At 47.7% G+C, this 22,264-nt stretch overlaps 1 protein-coding gene across 1 annotated transcript in view; it reads right to left on the bottom strand.

The window, feature by feature from the left end:
* The window catches only part of DNAH3 (dynein axonemal heavy chain 3), a 952,415-nt gene that overhangs the window by 535,635 nt on the left and 394,516 nt on the right, over nucleotides 1–22,264 (bottom strand). Inside the window, exon 13 of the mRNA XM_063934423.1 lies at nucleotides 6,433–6,611. Within this exon, the coding sequence (XP_063790493.1) occupies nucleotides 6,433–6,611 (179 nt within the window). The remainder of the gene's footprint in view (nucleotides 1–6,432; nucleotides 6,612–22,264) is intronic.

Raw genomic sequence — 22,264 nt, 5'->3', positions numbered from 1 at the left:
CCGCCCCCAGAACCAGAGCCCAAAGCTGCTATATTCTCCTCATAGGTATCTGCGGTTTCAGCAACACCGGCAGTGTGTTCAGCCCCAGAACCGTTACCCTCAGAAGCAGACATGATATAACCTGTAGTATCAGGTAACACAGTACAATTTGTCAGCAGCACAATACCTCTAGCCCAAACCCCTGCGCAGTGTAGTCAGCACCAGCAAAGATAAAGGAGAGATATGGTGACTAAATCACAGAGAAAAATACGTAATACAGTATATCTTTGTGAAAATCCTATATTAGATAAAACCTGACGCACCAAGCCCCCTCAGGTTATAGAATATAGGGATAGCAGGTTGAGTGAAAGACACGAAATGGACACCAGTCAGCTATCAAATGCACACACAAATAGTCACAGTCTGTACAATGCAGAGGTTATTACTAACAATAATACTGCTCTGGACTAGCTTACACAGCTATATAACAATAGATATAACAGTACACAGTAAGAACTGGATGTATATCACATGGTAATTGTACTAGGAAACCCTGACTAAGTGCACTCTTTCTTAACTAACACTAACTAAAAAAGGCAGGTAGAATACTTAAGTGTTTTGTAAAGTCACAGCACTGACAACCAGGCGGCTTTACATAGGAGGATTTGCCCAAGCATTCCTAGGAACAGTGAGCTGAGGGATAATGGCGCCGCAGACACTGCTAGGGAGTGAGGGAGAGACAGATATGCAGCTCCAGGGCGGGAACACTTGCAGAAAATGGTGCCCTGGGGCTGGGGGAGGGGCTTCAGGTCCAAGCTCTATCCCCCTGCTGGCAAAACCACCGGGTACTGCGGGCTCTAATAAAACGGTTTATAGAGAAAACCTGACCTGTCCCATGCCCTGGTGATCTAGTGGGATCGCCTGTACTGCCACAGTGTCCACCGCCAGCGCGCGCGGCCCGCCTCCCACTGACCGTGCCGGATCGCGATAAAGACCGGGTCCGGCAAGCGGGACCCACTTACCACCTCCCGAAGCGCAGCCACGCAATCCCGGAGAGCCCCCGTCGTGTGTGCCTGACAAGAAGAAAACCGGAACCTCCTGCTGTAGTTACCCGGCAACCAGGGCTCGGGAGTGTACAGAGCCGCTGGGGAGAGCCGGAGCTGCAGCCGTGAATGTCCACTGACATGTAACACTGCTGCTGCCCTTGAAGTCTTCACTTTTTTCCTCAGAAAAAAAGCTCTTCTTAGGGCTGCCTGGAGCAGCCCCTCTGTTAAGTGCCTGCTACTGCAGCACCAACTAGAAACTGAGATCCTGTGCAGGGAGGCGGGGTGATATAGGAGGCGGCGCTATGCATTCTGGGAACAGTCAAAGCTTTGAGCCTGTTGGTGCCTCGGATCAAGATCCTACTCTACACCCCCATTGTCCATTCCTTGTGGAGCCCAGTGTACCCCGCAGCAGAAAGATTTTTTACCAATTTCTGTACCACCTCTCTGCCTGCTATTGACTGCTCCCGATAAGATCACAATGCAGAGCAGAGAGAGGGGATATGTAGGAGCGAAGGTGCCAGACAGAATTCTGACCAGAAAACCTGTTATGTGCTAACCACATTTAGGGGGACATTTACGAAGCAATGATAAGAGCGGAGATGTGAGCCAGTGGAGAAGTTGCCCATGGCAACCAGTAACATCTATAATTTGCATACTATAAAATTATACAGAGCTGCTGATTGGTTAATTGGGCAACTTCCCCACTGGCTCACTTCTCAGCTGTTATCACTGCTTAGTAAATGTCCCCCTTAGTCACTGCTGGTCAGAACCAAAATTACTTAAATGCCCCCTTCTGTCATGCACCAGCTTAGTGTTCCAGGCGTAGTGATCGGGAAGCTGAGTGGGGGTATGAATTATCTGTGCCACTGTAAGGGGAGCTGTAATCATGCACGCCACCATAGATATGTAGACAACAAGGGGCGCAGCCGTAACCTCTCCAGTGGCCACAACTTCCCAGTAACTGGGCCCACCCAAAGTCTCGGCTGCCCTGGTAGTGATTTGCAGGAGACTAGGGACACAATTATAAGCAACTAGCCTATGGGGTGTATTCACGGGATGTAGTTGGCATCCCGACATACTGGATGCTGGGGGTAAGGAGACCGCTGCCAGAATCACGACACCTGTCAGAATGCCAACGCTGGAATCATGTACGTAACTATCAGAGGAAGGTTAGTGTTAGGCTACTGGGAGATTAGGGATAGGCTGCAGGGGGAGAGTTAGGGTGAGAGGTTAGGGCTATGCTGTCGGGGCGGGGGTTAGGGTTATGCTGTGGGGGCGGGCTATTATGGTTAGCTTAGTTGCTCTGCTCTATCGTGGTCATGACCAAAGGCGTCGGAACTGGGGGGGCAAGGGGGCAGCTCGCCCCCCAAAGTAGGAAAGGCGCCGCCGCCGATATACAGGAGGAGCGATGTGCGGTCTTTCAGCTGACCGCACATCGCTCCTCCTTGCAGGGACTGAGCACCAGCGGCAGGATGCGGCTGTGTGCAGACCCTCCTCCTCCTCCTCCCAGACTCAGTTCAACGGGGCTGCCCGCCGCCCCCTCACCCCCTCCCCAAGGCTGGCTCACGGCACAGAGAAGTGCCGCGATTCGCGGGTGTTAAAGGGGGCGTGGCCTAATGCCGAGAAGTGCCTGCCTTCCCTTCATTACAGACCTGCTGTGGCAGGGACTGGGTTGAGTCAGGCAAGAGACTCTTCCACCCGCTCCCACTGACCCACTCTCTCTCTCTCCCTCTCCTATGGCTAATGCAGGATTTGTACGGGGTGGGGGGGATCCTTATATGTACTTCATATAAAAAAAAAATACATATGTGTATATATATATATATATATACACATACAGTGCTCAAAATGGGTCGAGCACTGACTGAAGAAGATCCCTGCCTCCGCATGTCACAGACCTCTCTCAAACTGGCAGCCAATCAGGAGCAGCCGCGCAGCCGCTCCTGATTGGCTGCCGGCCTGTGGCAGATTTGAAATAGTAGTGGCGGTCATAGGAACCACACCAAAGGTCGCCGACCACAGCCGCCTGCTCTGTTGCACCGCAGCCGCCATCTGCTTCCTCCACTGAATCACCGCCGCCCTCTGCCTCCTCCACTACATCACCACTGCCCTCAGTCTCCTCTGCACCTATGCCAACTCCCACAGCCTCCTCCTCCGCATCATCTTGAATGCCCACAGCCTCCTCATCCACCGCACTGCAGATCACAGCCTCCTCCGCATCGCCACTGCTCAATAGGTAATTTTTACTCTGCTGCCTTTCTCCCTTTGTCCCTGCTGTCACTCTCCCAAACCCTCTCTCCCTATCCCACTGTCACTCTCCCTGTCCCTATGTCACTCTCCCTCTGTCACTCTCCCTGACCCTCTGTCACTCTCCCTGTCCATCTCCCGGGTGGTATGTAGGTTGCCGGCTGATGGGATCCCGGCGCACAGTATACCAATGCCGGAATCCCGACACCCGGCATACCGACGCCTTTTCTCCCTCTTGGGGGTCCACGACCCCCCTGGAGGGTGAATAGATAGCGTAGCGCGCCACGGTGCCCGCAAGGGGCTCATTTGCATTTGCCCAGCTGTCGGTATGCCGGCGGTCGGGATTCTGGCTCCGGTATGCTGGCCGCCGGGAGCCCGGCTGCCAGCATACCATACTACGCCACCCTCTCCCTGTACCTACATCCCTGCTGTCACTTTCCCTGAATTGTGTCTCATTCCGTGTGGCATAATGTGAATTTCGGCTCATACCGTGTGCTATAATGTGAATTTCGGCTCATACCGTGTGGTATAATGTGAATTTCGGCTCATACCATGTGCTGTAATGTGAATTTCAGCTCATACCGTGTGCTATAATGTGAATTTCGGCTCATACTGTGTGCTATAATGTGAATTTCGGCTCATACTGTGGTGTAATATGAATATCGGCTCATACTGTGGTGTAATATAAATTTCGGCTCATACTGTGTGTTGTAATGTGAACTTTGGCTATTACTAATGCCTCATAAAATATATTTGTATATATATATATATATATATAAATAGTATATTACAGTATAAATATATATATATATATATATATATATATATATATAATATATCTGTAAAAAAATAATAATATGGCCTCCATAGACCGGCAACAAGACCCCCCTTCCTCCCCTCCAGGGACTGATAGCACACAGGCACCACAACCACCACCCCACCACATAGACAGTACACAGGCTGGCACCATGATCATTCCTCACTATCCCCCCGCCACGTTCCCTGCACTCATGCTGGTCAAGGAGAGCTTAATTCATTATTAAATACCGGCGGCCACCCGCCCCTGCCATGCACACATCACCTTGCTGCTCTGAAGTCAGTGCTGTGGCAGGGAGTGAAGATATGGAAGACTGCACCACTACCATGTGCCAGGCTCTCACCTCGCAAGCTCCACCATGGGAGATCAGCCTGAGAGGAGTCCCCCGGCCCTACATGTCATGATCGGTGGCCAGGGGGGCTATTAGGTACTCAGATCCCCCCTGCGTGCACGTATGCTCGCTCTCCCTAACACTCTCTCTCCTCTTGCACCTCTCTCCCTGACACTCTCTCTTGCTCCTCTCTCTCTCTCGCCGACACACTCTTTGTTTCTCTCTCACTCCCCTGTCTCTCCTGCTCCCCTAAGGGGAATTGTAGTGGCAGTGGATGGGGATGTATGGTGTCGAGGTGGGGAAGGGGGCCAATAGATATCTGTGTACTGGGCCCCAATATTTCTGTTGCCGTCCCTGCCTGCTCCCGGGGGCCAGCCTCACCTACACAATGGTGCTTGCCAGCGCAATGCTGCAGTCCCAGGCTCCTCCTTTCCCCATCGCAGCACCTCCGTCAGTGGTACTCCCTGCCTCCATCTACATGGTGCGGCCTCCTGCCCACCATGGTGCTGCCTCCTTTTCATCCTCATAGTATCGCCTCCAACCCCAGGGGCGCCAAAATGAGGATCTATCTTGCCCCCCCCCCAACCTATAAATGTTCTGACTCCCCTGGTCAGGTTGCCGGGTTCGGTATTCTGACCGCCAGCATCCTAACTGCCAGTATCCTGTGCCCAACCCACATTCACAACTAAACTCTTTCCCATGTTACCGTGGAGGGGGCAGGAGAAATATAATTTTTTAATTTTAATACATTTCATTCAATCAGCAAATGTGTATTTCGCTATCAAGACAAATGGTTAAAGAATTGGGGTTTGTAAACCTGGTACATATAATACTGGTGCAGACCTGCATGCAGTAATTGTAACCTTGCATATGCTCGCAATTGCGATTATTTTACAAACACATTTTATATTTGCACATAAATGTGCTTAGACTGTGCATCAGCCCTCTGACGTGCCTAGCACCTCTGTCCCTCAGGAACCAGCCAGCTCTCCTGCTCTTTGTCAAGGATGGTCACACTAATCTTTTGCATTAGCCATCAAAAAGCAACAACAGCTATTAAGCTAAGGTGTAGAATGATATAGTCACCCATTTAGGTATGTAGTCACTAGGTCCCACAGTAGCTATGTCGGCACCAGTATCCCGACATGGTTGTAATGCTACCTCAAGTATTTTAACCGTGCGGGTATTATAACTTTAAACATGCCACTTTACCAGCATATTTAAAGTTATAATGCCAGCACGGTTACAATCAGACCCACTGTCCTGGCAGGAGGTTTTTGAGTAATTGGCAATAAAAATAATTTCTTACAACTTCAAAATGCAGCAATAAGAACTTATACTGTAGTTTACGTGGTCTGACCTCTGTCAAAGATAAATAGAGCCCATAGCTTGTTACCATTACTCTGTGTTGAATCAGCCAGCGTTAAAACTAGCTCCTTGTCAGTTTCCTCTCCTTGTACCAACAGTGCAAGGAAAAAATATACTCAGGGGGGGAGTTTAATTAGCCGAGGCAATTAATCGCGGCTAATTGATCCTCAGGGGCTATCCAATTAGCTCTGATGCCGGCACTTATCATACATTATTTTTCGGGGCCCGCAACAAATCCCTGATAAGTGCCATTTTTTTGTGACCATAATCATAAAAGAAGATAGGTCCAGGAACTTATCCCGGATCCTATGTGCTCGCTTTTTTTTGCGTAAAGAAAATGGCTTTACTTGAATTACACCCCCCTCCCCCCAAATAAAAAAAAATAAAAAAAAAACCTTGCCAAAATACTTGCAGGAAAGCCAGTTTTTTACACATGTTAACTTTTTGGGCACAACTGAATTTCCCCCTAGTGGTCAAAAGTTATTTCAAAACCAATTACAGCTCAAAAGTCTGAATGGGTGTATCTTTTCATGGGACAATCCAATGGCAATTTCACTGATTTGTGTGGAGATTCAGCTTAGTTGTGTCCACTTTTGCCTAATACTATAGCAGTCTCATTTTCTTTCCCAATGAAATCAACTGACCTCTTATTTAGTTCTCTGTTTTCATCAACTTCAAATTGAATGAGACGATTTTTTAATTTTTCAGCTCTGAAACATAGATCTTCATTCAGGCGTAACGCATCCAGACAGAACATGGCGAGTGGAACGGTCACATGCATAGAAGCGATATCTCCCCGCAGCTGTGATAGGTTATTGATTTGCTGTGCAAAATAAATCAACAGGACTCTCAAGTAACTGTTAAAGCAGATCAAAACTAGTAAGTAAATACAAAGTTAAAAGAATAATAAGCTTAGAGAGATGACCTGGGAATAAAATGATGTAAATCATTAATCAAACAGTTGAACAATTTAAATATGTGAGGCACATAATTAAGTAAAAGCTAAAATGGAAATAAAATTATAGAATAGCCTTAATTTAAATAATGAAAACTGGATATATTTAGTAATGCGCAAGACTGAAGTACCCAGCGTTGTGTATCATTAAATACATATAATACAATAAGCGGCGCTAATGATTAAAAAAGTCTAAAAGCAGATGGATGGGATGAAGAGTACAAGATTTAATAAAAACAATTCATATAGCAATGGTTAAAAAATCAGTAATAACACCGACATATGCTGCTTAATTTTAAGTGTCCGTTCCTTTATAAAGTTACTGGACTGCAGATAGGTGTAGGAATCCGTAGTACGGGCTGATGGCAGAGTCCAATGTTAACATTACCACACAAGCACCGCTGGAGGCAGAGTCCCTTGAAGGAATTCCTTGGAATAGAAGTTGGTACCAGGGTCCTGGATCCTCACCAGAATGCGCAGCCTTACTTGCGGAATAGGCGTGGGAAGTAATGCCTAGAAGCGAATCCGTTCACCAAACAAAGATACTGCAAAGGTTGATTTGGGGTCCAGTATGGTCCGGGCACAGAATAGGCAGCGTGTAGTCAGTGGTAGGTATTAAACAGCAACACTTGACGCGTTTCGCTGCAGGTCCTGCAGCTTTTTTTTTTTAACCATTGCTATATGAATTGTTTTTATTAAATCTTGTACTCTTCATCCCATCCATCTGCTTTTAGACTTTTTTAATCATTAGCGCAGCTTTATGTATTATATGTATTTTGTGGTTTACAGGACTGACTGATCCTGTTTTTATAGCAGCAGCATTAGAACAGCGACACAATTGCGCCTGATCCTAACCTTGGTTACCTTTTTCTTTTTATGTATCATTAACATTATTAACATTTAGAAATGGATATACAGCTTACTCTGCAGCACTCTACAATTAAAAACACAGAGGGTAAATCAGACCGCATAGCTGCAGCGGCAGCGATTGCAGTCTGAATTACTATGCGCACGGCAGGCGCACTGCGCGCGTGCAGCCAGTGAGATGCGAAAGCATCTCACTAGTGCAATCGCCTCTGCCTGATTGACAGGCTGAGGCAGTCGCTGGGTGGGAGGGTGCGTGCCATCGGCATTAGAACAACTTAGGCATGTCCGGACCGTTGGGGGACGGGCCGCAGCGGCTGCGTGCCGTCACACGCAGCTGCTGCAACCCAGGATGCGGCGGTTAGCCCCCTGCCAGCGCGCAGGAGCTGCGCTGGCAGGAAGCTACTTGTCAGGTACAAAAGCATCCCTATAGATTGTAAGCTTGCGAGCAGGGCCTTCCGGAATATGCTGCGCTATATAAGAAACTGTTGATAAATAAATAAAAGCATCGCTGCCGTGCAATGCTTTGTACCTGTGACGGGAGGGGGGGGGGGCCTGACATGCGGGGTGGACTAGCCCTGTGCTGGGCGTCCCCCCGCATGTCAGACAAACTGATCGTACATGTTCTAAATTTAGCACATCTGCGATCAGGTCTGAATTACCCCTACAGTTATAACTCAAGACTGGGTTATAATAACAAAGAAATAAGTGAGAGGGTCCTGCTCACAAGTTTACTCTCTGGGTTATAACTGTATCTCAGGGTCTTGTATCACACAACACTGAAACCTACAGATGTATACACCAAAGATGCAGGGTACAAAAATGAACCAAAACAAAAAAGAATAACAAAATATTGTGTCGATGTACTTTTATGCATATCTGGAGCTAAACATGTCTTATATGTGTGTTTGTGTGTGTGTGTGTGTGTGTGTGTGTGTGTGTGTGTGTGTGTGTATATATACATATATATATATATATATATATACTTCAGTTGGATGCAGAGACGGAGTGCCGGTCGTTTGGGAATATATATATATATATATATATATGTGTATATGTATATATATATAGGGTGAGTCAAAAGTCGCAGTGTCGCAGTACATCCTTTTGTTTGAAAAACTGTGCAGAAAATGGGAAAACTGACTTAGATTCAAGATGGTGCCCATGTTCGGTCATTACCCTAAAACAGAGGTTCCCAAACGCGGTCCTCAAGGCACTCCCAACAGTCCAGGATTTAGGTATATCCATGTCTCAGCACAAATGGTTAAATCAAATTGACTGAGGTGCTAATTAAGTCACCTGTGGCAATGCATGGATACATTTAAAACCTGGACCGTTGGGGTGCCTTGAGGACCGCGTTTGGGAACCTCTGCCCTAAAAGATAGCTACCACACCCATACCTTACTGGAGTTTTCAGTTTTTCCATTTCCTGCAGTTTCTGAAACAAAAGGGTGTACTGCGACTTTTGAATCACTATCTATCTATCTATCTATCTATCTATCTATCTATCTATCTATCTATCTATCTATCTATCCTCCAATACAAACAGCAGCGGTACTCAGAGATTTTCAGAGCAGATAGTGTGTATTTCACATCAAAAGAATAACCAACGTTTCAGGGCTCACACGCCCCTTTGTCAAGGTGTGTTGACAAAGGGGCGTGCGAGCCCCGAAACGTTGGTTATTCTTTTGATGTGAAATAGACACTATCTGCTCTGAAAATCTCTGAGTGCCGCTGCGTTTGTATTGGAGTTTGCATAACTATTACTGGCCCACAGGGATACAGTAGAAACCCCCGGCGGGCCCCACTGCCTGGTGGCCCACCTCCTCCTCTAGGGATCACTGGACTTATGGCAGCACAAGACACCACCACTGGACTGATGCAGCACAAGACAGCACCACTGGACTGGACTTATATGGCAGTACCCCTGGACTTATACGGCAGTACCCCTGGAGTTGTACGGCAATGTCAGACAGGATGGCACTTTAAAAAACTAGACCCCAAACAGCACATGATGCAAAGAAGAAAAAAAAGTGCAAGATGGAATTGTCCTTGGGACCTCCCACCCACCCTTATTTTGTATAAACAGGACATGCACACTTTAACAAACCAATCATTTCAGCGACAGGGTCTGCCACATGACTTGTGGCTGAAATGACTGGTTTGGTTGGGCCCCCAGCAAAAAAAGAAGCAAACAATTTCTCCTTGCACAAACTGGCTCTACAGAGGCAAGATGTCGACCTCATCCTCCGATTCCTCACTCCTTTCAGTGTGTGCATCCTCCACCTTACAGAGTATTAATTCGTCCCCACTGGAATCCACCATCACAGGTCCCTGTGTACTTTCTGAAGGCAACTGCTGGTAAAGGTCTTCCTGGAGGAATTTATAATTCATTTTGATAAACATCATCTTCTCCACATTCTGTGGAAGTAACCTCCTACGCCGATCGCTGACAAGGTTACCGGCTGCACTAAACACTCTTTCGGAGTACACACTGGAGAGTAGGCAACTTAGGTAAAATAAAGCCAGTTTGTGCAAGGGCATCCAAACAGAGGTGTAGATAGGCGCCATGGTGCCCGGAGCAAGGGTATGTTTTGGCGCCCTCCTCCCCTGTACTGAATTGGGGGCATGTTACATTTCAGAAGAAAAAAATTGAAAAAGCCTACATTGGTGACAGGGCCGGTTCTAGACCTTGTGGAGCTCAGGGTGGAAGTTTCTTTTGGGCTCCCCTCATGAGCAAAACAGGGACAGTGTGTGTAGAAGGCACGCCACAAAAATTTAGGGGAGGTTATGCCACAGTAGAGCCACTTATACATGTTTCTCTGCAGCTTCTAATGCAGAGTGAGGTGCTGTAGCAGCAGCTGAGGCAGAGAAAGGTTCTGTAGCATCAATGTAGAGAGAGGTGCTGTAGCAGCTGGGGCAGAGAGGGGTGCTGCAACGACCGAAGCAGAAAGAGGTGCTGCAGCAGCCAGGGCAGAAAGTGATGCTACAGCAACTGGGGCAGAAAGAGGTGCTGCAGTAGCCGAGGCAGAGAGTGGTGTAGCAGGACAGAAGTAACCTGCTGCACAGTTACAAGCAGACAGTGAGACATACATTATAAAGGGGGCGGCAGAGTTCCGGCATGTGCCGACTGTGTCTCCTGCTGTCACCTCTGGCCTGCCCTGTTCACTATCACTACCTAGTCTCCAAGACCGAGTCAGCGCGCACACCTCTGCTTCTCCTCCTCCTGCTCTGCGGCTGCCTGTACAGTGGCCCCCGGTATAGTGGGCAGAAAGAGTGGGTGAGCAGGCGGCGGCGCGTCCACTAACTTTTTCGGCGCCCGGAGCTCATGCTCCACCGGAGCCACCCTCGCTACACCCCTGCATCCAAATTGCCTCTTTTTCCTGCCAGTATACATACGGACTATCTGACATGCCTACTTGGATGCTGTCACTCATATAATCCTCCACCATTCTTTCAATGGTGACAGAATCATATGCAGTGACAGTAGACATGTCAGTAATCGTTGGCAGGTCCTTCAGTCCGGACCAGATGTCAGCACTCGCTCCTGACTGCCCTGCATCACCTCCAGCGGGTAAGCTAGGAAATCTTATCCTTTTCCTCGCAGCCCCAGTTGCGGAAGAAAATGAAGGAGGAGCTGTTGACGGATCACATTCCGCTTGTGTTGACAATTTTCTCACCAGCAGGTCTTTGAACCTCTGCAGACTTGTGTCTGGCGGAAAGAGAGATACAACGTAGGCTTTAATCCTAGGATCGAGCACTGTGGCCAAAATATAGTGCTCTGATTTCAACAGATTGACCACCCTTGAATCCTGGCAAAGCGAATGAAGGGCTCCATCCACAAGTCCCACATACTTTGCGGAATCGCTCCGTCTTAGCTCCTCCTTCAATTTCTCCAGCTGCTTCTGCAAAAGCCTGATGAGTGGAATGATCTAACTCAAGCTGGCAGTGTCTGAACTGACTTCACGTGTGGCAAGTTCAAAGGGTTGGAGAACCTTGCACAAGACGGAAATCATTCTCCACTGCGCCTGAGTCAGGTGCATTCCCCCTCCTTTACCTATATAGGCTTGAATGGCCTTTTGCTGCTCCTCCATCCTCTCAAGCATATAGAGTGTTGAATTCCACCTCGTTACCACCTCTTGCTTCAGGTGATGGCAGAGCAGGTTCAGGAGTGTTTGCTGGTGCTCCAGTCTTTGGCACGCGGTGGCTGAATGTCGAAAGTGGGCCGTAATTTTTCGGCCACCGACACCATCTCCTGTCATTTAAAAAAAAATTATGCACCACCAAATTAATTGTATATGCAAAACATGGGACGTGCTGGAATATTCCCAGATGTAATGCACGCACAATATTGGTGGCGTTGTCCGATATCACAAATCCCCAGGAGAGTAATTGGGGTAAGCCATTGTGCAATGATGTCCCTCAGTTTCCGTTAGAGGTTGTCAGCGGTGTGCCTCTTACGGAAAGCAGTGATACATAGCGTAGCCTGCCTAGGAACGAGTTGGCGTTTGTGAGATGCTGCTACTGGTGCCGCTGCTGCTGTTGCTGCGGGAGGCAATACATCTACCCAGTGGGCTGTCACAGTCATATAGTCCTTAGTCTGCCTTGTTCCACATGTCCACAAGTCCGTGGTTAAGTTGACAGTGGGTACAACTGCATTTTTTAGGACACTGACGACACTTTTTCTGATGTCTCTGTACATTCTCGGTATCGCCTGTCTAGTGAAGTGGAACCCAGATGGGATTTGGTACCGGGGACAAACTACCTCAAACAATTCTCTAAGTTCCATTGAACTAACGGCGGATACCGGACGCCCGTCTAACACCAACATATCTGTCAAGGCCTCATTTATCCGCTTTGCAACAGGGTGACTGCTGTCATGTTTCATCTTCCTCACAAAGGACTGTTGGACAGTCAATTACTTAGTTGAAGTAGTACAAGTGGTCTTCCGACTTCCCCTCTGGGATGACGATCGACTCCCAGCAGCAAAACAGCAGCAGCAGTAACAGCAGTAGCAGCAACAGCAGCAGTAGGCGTTACACTCAAGGATCCTCCGGAGGAATCCCGGTTAGGAGAGGACTCCTCAGTCTTGCCAGTGACATGGCCTGCAGGAATACTGACGTTCCTGAAGTTGACATTGAGGGAGTTGGTGGTGTGTCTTGCAGGAGCTTGAGTACAAGAGGAAGAAGGGATTTAGGTGTCAGACTGCTTACGCTCTTACCCAAAGTTTCACAACTTGACACTGACTTCTGATGAATGCGCAGCAGGTGACGTATAAGGGAGGATGTTCCTAGGTGGTTAACATCCTTACCCCTACTTATTACAGATTGACAGAGGCAACACGCGGCTTGACATCTGTTGTCTGGATTTGTGGAGAAATAATCCCACACCGAAGAGGTGGCTTTTTTGATATTTTGCCCAGGCATCATAATGGGCTTATTCATCCCACGGACAACAGGTGTCTCCCCGGTGCCTGATTTAAACAAACCACATCACCATCAGAATCCTCCTCATCAACTTCCTCCTCAGCGCCAGCAACACCCATATCCTCATCTTGGTGTACTTCAACAGTGACATCAGGGGGCGTGCAAATGATGGAAGGAGCTACCTCTTCCCGTCCAGTGTTGGGAAGGTCAGGCATCACAACTGCCGACCCACTTGGACTCTCCTTGGGGATTTGTGATACCATCTTAGAACGCACAGTTCTTTGCTGTGGTTTTGCCAGCTTAACTTTTTGCATTTTTCTAGCGGGAGTATGAGGGCTTCCATCTTAATGAAGCTGAACCACTAGTCATGAACACAGGCCAGGGCCTTAGTCGTTCCTTGCCACTCCGTGTTGTAAATGGCATATTGGCAAGTTTACATTTCTCCTCAGACCATTTAAATTTCTGTTTTTGGGTCACTTTACTGAACTTTTGCTTTTTGGAGCTGACATGCCCTCTACTATGACATTGGACATCAGCCTTGGCAGACGACGTGCCAAGGCTGGCATTTCATCGTCTATGCCATGACTAGTGGCAGCAGCTTCAGCACTAGGAGGAAGTGGTTCTTGATCTTTCCCTATTTTATCCTCTAAATTTTTGTTCTCCATTATTTTTCTGGAGTTATATAACACAATATGCGGAATAGGAGAGCGTACCTCTACACCACACAGGGCAAACCCTGTAAAAATTATATTTGGATTAAATGTTAATAACCCCTTTATTTGTAGTAAATAATATACAGCACAGGACACTACCACTGGTCTGATGCAGGACAACACAGCAACACTGTAAGGGACTTATTATACAGCAGCACTGGACATGTGGCAGAAGAGGACACCACCACTGTGACTGGACACTGGACTGACTGATGCATAGGACACTAGCACTGCAGTGTCGTGCGGTGGGGTGAGGCAGAGCCTTTCCTGTCATACTAACGTTTGTGCCAGAGTTTTGACTGTATAAAGTAAATGAAAAATATAAAGAATATGTTTGAAATATCTTCTTTGCATTATTGTAATAATTTTTACAGCCAAAACTCTGGAGTAAAAAGTCTATGGCAGCAGAGGACACCACCACTGTGACTGGACACTGGACTGACTGATGCACAGGACACTACCACTGGTCTGATGCAGGACAACACAGCAACACTGTAAGGGACTTATTATACAGTAGCACTGGACATATGGCAGCAGAGGACACCACCACTGTGACTGGACACTGGACTGACTGATGCACAGGACACTACCACTGGTCTGATGCAGGACAACACAGCAACACTGTAAGGGACTTATTATACAGCAGCACTGGACATATGGCAGCAGAGGACACCACCACTGTGACTGATCACTGGACTGACTGATGCACAGGACACTAGCACTGGTCTGATGCAGGACAACACAGCGACACTGCAAGGAACTTATTATACAGCAGCACTGGACATATGGCAGCAGAGGACACCACCACTGTGACTGGACACTGGACTGACTGATGCACAGGACACTACCACTGGTGTGATGCAGGACAACACAACAAAACTGTAAGGGACTTATACAGCGGCACTGGACATGGACATATGGCAGCAGAGGACACCACCACTGTAAGTGGTCACTGGACTAACTGATGCAGCTAAGACACTACACTGGACTGAGCAGCACAAGACAGCACTATAATAACCACCCCACTTTCCCGCCCGCACAGACACTGAGGATGGAGACACGTCCTCTCACTACACTCTCCAGAACTGGAGTGAAAATGGCGGCGACGCGCGGCTCCTTATATGATATCCAAACCCTGCGAGAATCCGACAGCGGGATGATGACGTTTTGCCTCGTTCTGGTTTACGAATCAGGCGGGAAAACATGAGCCAGGCTCGGATCCGGGCTCGGGACGTGAAGTTCGGTAGGGTTCAGTTCTCTGAGAACCGTTCCCACTCATCTGTAGTTTCAACAAACCCCATCCAAATCTAAATCGCTCTGCACATGTTAAATCTGCCCCACCTGCAGTTTAACATGGTTTTGCCAATCACTGTGATTTTTTTGTTTACAAACAACTCTGAAGAATACCCCTAATGCAAAACAATTGTTGAATAAAGGAAAAAAATCCATTTGTTTTAGTGAATTGAGCTTATGAGGTTTACTTTTCTAATTTTATTATATTTTAATTTTACTGTACACTGGCTGGTGTGTGTATATTGTGCTTTTAATATTAAATATAAATTTATCAACAATGGGATGAACATTTTTTAAGAACATTTTAAAAAAAATAGCTTTTTGAGAAAATCAACATTTTGTTTTTAAAATTATTAACATTTTTAATTTTTATTAAAATATATTGTTGTGGTATATACATATGTCCAACTCTGAAGACCAATTAGGTGAGCTTAAAGATTTGGGGGTTCACCAATTATTATACCAAATCTAATTGAAATTAGAGATTGTAAAATAAAATTTTTTCAAAAACTGTGTTGAATTGATGCGGAATAAACCCTAGACAATGGGGGTCATTCCGAGTTAATCGTAGCTGTGCTAAATTTAGCACAACTACGATCATTCACACTGACATGCGGGGGGATGCCCAGCACAGGGCTAGTCCACGCCGCATGTCAGTACGGCCCCCCCTCACAGAAGTGCAAAGGCATCGCACAGCGGCGATGCCTTTGCACTTCACGAGTAGCTCCCGGCCAGCGCAGCTTTAGCGTGCTGGCCGGGAGCTACTCCTCGATCCCTGGCCCGCAGCGGGTGCGTGTGACGTCACACAGCCGCTGCGGCCCGCCCCCCATTCAGTCCAGCCACGCCTGTGTTGGCCGGACCAAACCCACGAAACGGCGGCCAAATGCCGCAGTTCCGCCCCCTCCTGCCCAGCGATTGCCTCTGCCTGTCAATCAGGCAGAGGCGATCGCATCTCTGCTACGGTCTTCGGACGTCTGTCATGCGCCGGCGCACTACGGCGCCAGCACATGCGCAGCAGGGACCCGAACGGGTCAGAATGACCCCCAATATCTCCAGTATCAGACTCTTCCTTACTCTGGGGGCTACCATATCTCTTGTTTCACGGCCTTGTCATCGCCTGCCTAGACTACTGTTACCAGAGCCGTAACTAGGTGTGTGCCGATGGTGCCTTGCCCACAGCGCAAATGCACTGAGGGCGCACCATTGAGCATCACACCTGCAGATTCACTGTTTTAGGCGATGCCGCCTGCGTCCCGCTGACGGCGGCGCCGCCTGCGTCCCGCTGAAGCCGCTGCCGCCCGACTGTGTCCTGCTTCTGAAGCCGCCACCCACCCGCCCGTGTCCCGCTGAAGCCGCCGCCCGCCTGTGTCCAGCTTAAGCTGCTGCTGCTGAGGTCCCGGCAGCACTGCGGCTGAGTTCTCTGCCTGTGGACAGTCTGTCAGGAGGAGTCAAGAGCCGGCAACAGTGATGGAAGAACGTACACATCACGTAAGTGCCTACACAGACACTACACTACACTACAATACACTACACTATACTACACTACACTATACTACAGTACACTACACTATATTACACTACACTTCACTACACTATATTACACTACACTTCACTACAGTACACTAAAGTATAATACACTACACTTCACTACACTATACTACACTCTAAGGGTAGGGGGGGGTTTAAGGGGGAATCTGCCTGCCGTACTGTGTTAAAGGGGGACTCTGCCTGCCATAATGTGTAAAAGGGGGACCTATCCTGCTGTAACGTGTAAAAGGTTGACTCTGCTGTAATGTGTAAAAGGGGACGCTGTCTGCCGTAACGTGTAAAAGGTGGACGCTGTCTGCCGTAACGTGTAAAAAGGGGGACTGGCTGCCGTAATGTGTAAAAAGGGGATGCTGTCTGCCGTAATGTGTAAAAAGGGGACGCTGTCTGCCGTAATGTGTAAAAAGGGGACGCTGTCTGCCGTAACGTGTAAAAAGGGGACGCTGTCTGCCGTAACGTGTAAAAGGTGGACGCTGTCTGCTGTAATATCTAAAAAGAGGACGCTGTCTGCCGTAATGTGTAAAAAGGGGATGCTGTCTGCCATAATGTGTAAAAAGGGGAAGCTGTCTGCCGTAATATGTAAAAAGGGGACGCTGTCTGCCGTAATGTGTTAAAAGGGCACACTGTCTGCTGTAATGTGTAAAAAAGGGGACGCTGTCTGCCATAATGTGTAAAAAGGGCACGCTGTCTGCTGTAATGTGTAAAAAGGACATGCTGTCTGCCGTAATGTGTAAAAAAGTGGATGCTGTCTGCCGTAATGTGTAAAAAGGGGACGCTGTCTGCCGTAATGTGTAAAAAGGGGCTCTACCTGGTGTAGTGGTGCTACTGTGCGGCATAATTTGAATAATGGAGACTACTGTGCACCATTATATGAATTGGTATTATTTTGTGGCCACAGCCCTTTCCCGTGAAGCCACGCCCCTATATTTTTTGGCTCCGATGCTGTGCGGGTGAGCTCCAGTACCTGTGATCTCTCTTATGCCAGCTACTGTCTTAAACTCTCTTCTTTGCCATGCAGTGCCGCGACTAGCGTGTGGTGCACTGTACAAGCTATAGAAGTGCACTATGCTCCCAGTTAGCAGTATCAACCTCCATTTTGCCTCCCAGAGGCAATATATGGGGACACACAGAGGAGCATGTAGCTGAGCATGCTGGCGGGGCATGTGACGCATAGGGCATTTGATGCACATAGGGGAATATTGTTCAATGGTATCCCTTTATTCAATATTTTTTATAATCTGATTATTTTAGTCTGCCAGTTTGTTTTGTTGTTTTTGTTTTCTTTTGGGGAGGGGAGTGCGCCAAATTACTGCCTTGCACCGGATGACGAAAATCCTAGTTTCGCCCCTGGTACCCCCACTTACAGTGTTAGTTAGGGACTCTGATCGCCCCTGTCTGTACTTTATTTTGTTGTATTATTTGATTGGTGTTTACCCCCACAGTGTCTATTTCAGCCCACTTCTATGTATTGTTTAAATTAGAGATGAGCGAATTCAGTTTAGTCCGGCTCGGGACTTCCGTCAGACTCGGATCCCAGAACGAGGTGAAACGTCATCATCCCGGTGTCGGATTCTCACAGGTTTTGGATTCCATATAAAGAGCTGTGCGTCGCCGCCATTTTCACTCCGGACTTGGAGAGTGAGGGAGACAGACCTCTGTCTCTCTCTGTGGGTGTTGGCTTCGGGTGGGGTCAGTGTGTGCTCTCTAGGAGCGCTGTTAGGGATGCTGTCCTGTCACTGTGCTGTTAGGGGTGTTGTGTTGTTGTGTCACTGTGGTGTCATGTGCTGTTAGAGGTGCTGCAGCTGTACATGGGCACTGTCCTCCTGTATGCTGTGAAAATACAGGGGTGCTGACCCTGACCTGTATACTGTAAAAATTCAGGGGTTCTGTAAAAATAAATGTACATTGGCCCTGCCTTGTATGCTGTAAAAATTCAGGGGTGCTGTGAAAATAAATGTACACTGGCCCTGTCTTATATGCTGTAAAAATTCAGAGGTGCTGTGAAAATAAATGTACACTGACCCTGTCTTGTATGCTGTAAAAATTCAGGGGTGCTGTGAAAATAAATGTACACTGGCCCTGTCTTGCATGCTGTAAAATTACAGGGGTGTTCTTAAAATACAGGGGTGCTGGCCCTGTCCTGTATGCTGTAAAAATATAGGGGTGCTGTGAAAATAAATGTACACTGGCCAAGTCCTGTATGCTGTAAAAATGCAGGGGTGCTGTGAATATAAAGGGATGCTGGCCCTGTCTTGAATGCTGTAAAATTACTGGGGTGTTGTGAAAGTACATAGGTGCTGGCACTGTCCTGTATGCTGTAAAATACAGGGGTGCTGTGAAAATAAATGTACACTAGCCCTGTTCTGTATGCTATAAAAATACAGGGGTGCTGTGAATATAAAGGGGTGCTGACCATGTCTTGTATGCTGTAAAATTACAGGGGTGTTGTGAAAATTTTACAATACAAGACAACCAACACTGAAATCAAGCGCTCTGTCACTCTAATCAATATGCTGCCAGTAACATAGGGCTACTCACCCCTATTAGTTTAAAAAATCAAACAAGAAACAAAGGAACTGATGTTACAGCGCATATAGATTAGAACTAAAAAAATGTTTTATTAAAACACATACAAACATGTATATAAACATAAACATACACATACAAACATGTATATGTTGTGAAAATACTGGGGTGCTGGCACTGTCCTGTATGCTGTGAAAATACAGGGGTGCTGTGAAAATAAATGTACACTGGCCCTGTCCTGTATGCTGCAAAAATACAGTGGTGCTGTGAAAATAAACGTACACTGGCCCTGTCTTCTATGCTGTAAAAATACAGGGGTGCTGTGAAAATAAAGGGGCACTGTTCTGTGTTCTGTAATAATAAAGGGCTGATTTCCTATGAAATGGTGAACAAAAAATTGGAGTAAAAAATAGTGAAAGATCAGGAACCACTTACAGTTCCTAGTACTAGTGCTAAAGCTCCTGCTGCCACCAGTCATGACATTGATGATGCAATTCCATCAACGTCGTCTGCTAAGGCTAGATTTTCCAAACACACCTATGTCCATTGTCTATATGTCTGTTATATAATTCCAGGGGTGCCCTGTCTGATCCCGCTCATCTACATCTTCTAGTGTGCACTGTGTACCCAGCATTAGAGAGGTTCTTCTCAATTATTTCATGTTAGGGACTTACTCAAATTAATGGCTTCATTTTTTGTATTATTTACAAGATGCGCATTTGTTGTACAGACCACAACAGGATTACTGTGCCCATGTGCTATAACAAAATGGCGGCTGGAGCCAAGAGGTGGAGAACATACCAAGCACCTTGGAAAAGAGCAGAGTGACGTCATTGGCTGGTGGAGAGGTTAAGAAGTTTCCCTATGGCACTAAGCCAGAGCAGCCGTGAAAAGAAAGTATTGGGAGAGATACCGTGTGAGCATGACTGTACGTCATTCCAGTGACTCCCAGGGTAGTCAGAGGGCGCTGGTAGACTCACTGGGTATTTGGAGACTGTGGGCCTGATTCAGGTCTCGACGCAAGTGGGCAACATATCACAAAGTACAGATGTTCTGTACATTGCACATGCACCGGACCCATACTGTGCATGTGCAGTACCGGTCCTAAGTCGCTGAACACACTACAACTGCAGACATGAAGTGACTGACAGCCTGCAGCCGTTTGGGGACAGGGAGAAGGTGGCGGCAGCCGCTGTTTCACAAAACGGAAGCACATCGCCTCCTTTTTGTCACGATCCGGGTATCTGGACGCCATTTCTTACCCATCAGATGTCTCCTAAGGCTGGCTCAGCGCTCCAGGACCGGATCCCATCTGTTATCCTGATATTTACATTCCTGTATCCTCTCCTGTCACTCTGAGACGCTGTCACAGTAAACGCCATATTACACCTGGCATGGCGTCTCCCGCGGCCTCCGCCGCCGTCCCTGAGCTTCTGTATGCAGAGTGTCTGAGTGGCGATTACGTCAGCCGCGGCCTCCGCTGTGTCCGCGTGGTTGGATGTGCACCTGTCAGCTTGGCGCCTCCTGTCTCCGGTGGCCGGCGCCGCCATTACTGTTTTCATTACCACATGGATTACAAACCAAACTTCCCTCCAAGTGTCTGCATGGGCGCAGCCATCTTGGATTCTGTCAGCTGATCATTTCCACCAATCTGTTCTCAGTATTGATAATCTGCATAATTGCCTAGCCAATCCCTTCCTTGCTGCAGGTATAAATACACTGTGCCTGAGCAAGGAAGGCGTCAGTGCTTTGGTTGTCAAACCTAGTTCCTGTTTGTCTCTCTCCTGTGATTGTCTTCCAGGTTCCAGCTCCTGTCTCAAGACTTCCATCATAGAGACCCGCACCAGCATTCCACCTGTGGTGTAGCCTGACTCTCCGATCCATTGTGGATTCATCTGTTTCCAGCTACAACATTACCTGCTTCCAGCCCAGCTTCCAGCAGTGTACAGCTTCTCTTAAAGGGCCGGTGTCCTTTCTACAGTTTACCACTCTCCACCGGTATTATTATTTCTCCGCTCTCAAACTCTACATTTCATTCATATTGCATCGCTCTCAAGCTTCATTTATTATTTAACTGGTTCCAGCCAGTATCCACTCCGTGCCAAACATCTGTCTGGTTCCAACCAGAACCCACAGCAGCTATTTTATTTACAGCAGTCCAGCTTTCCCTGGAACACCAGCTGGTACGATCCTGGGCTTTCTTCATTGCTACAGTCGGGCCTGGTAAGGACTTTCCAACTCGCAGATAATAAGAACTGTCTCATACTACCAGAGCTCTGTGGTCCCTGCCACCCTGTAGTACCCAGGAACTGTATTATTTCTCTGCTGATTTTATGTTTCTTTTACTGCTACTGTGATGCATGGAGTTTGTCATAAATAAACATCATTGACTTTTATTCAAGTTGTCGTGGTCACGCCTTCGGGCGGTTATTCTTCATGTTACTTACATGTCCAGGGGTCTGATACAACCTCCCAGGTTCCGGTACATCTCAGCCCCTACAACTGAGGCTGCCTCCCGTCAGCTCAGGCCCTCAGTTGTGACAGTAAGCACTGACCTAATGAATCCAGCCGGAGACCAGGATCAAGCGGCCAGGCCGATGCAAGAACTGGCAGCCCGACTAGAACATCAGGAGGCTGCACAGGGCCACATCATCCGCTGTCTCCAGGATCTCTCTACTCGGCTGGATGGGATTCAGACAACTCTCCGTGGATCAGGCGCGTCTGGTGCGTCAACCACAGTGACTCCAGCTATAACCCCACCCACCTTACCCATTTCTGCTCCACGTCTTCATCTTCCAACGCCAGCAAAATTTGACGGATCTCCAAGATTCTGCAGGGGATTTCTCAACCAGTGTGAGATTCAGTTTGAGCTACAACCTGGCAATTTTCCCAGTGACCGTACAAAAATTGCCTACATTATTTCTCTTCTCAGTGGCTCAGCCCTTGATTGGGCATCACCGTTATGGGAGAGGTCCGACACCCTGCTATCTTCCTACACTGCCTTCGTGTCAACATTCAGGCGCATCTTCGACGAGCCAGGCCGGGTAACCTCAGCTTCATCCGAGATTCTCCGTTTACGCCAGGGGTCACGTACTGTAGGACAATATCTGATACAGTTCCAGATCCTGGCATCCGAACTGGCATGGAACGACGA

The sequence above is a fragment of the Pseudophryne corroboree genome, chromosome 7 (genome assembly GCF_028390025.1).
Source record: "Pseudophryne corroboree isolate aPseCor3 chromosome 7, aPseCor3.hap2, whole genome shotgun sequence".
Classification (NCBI taxonomy): domain Eukaryota; kingdom Metazoa; phylum Chordata; class Amphibia; order Anura; family Myobatrachidae; genus Pseudophryne; species Pseudophryne corroboree.
This window is presented reverse-complemented; position numbering and strand designations above follow the sequence as displayed.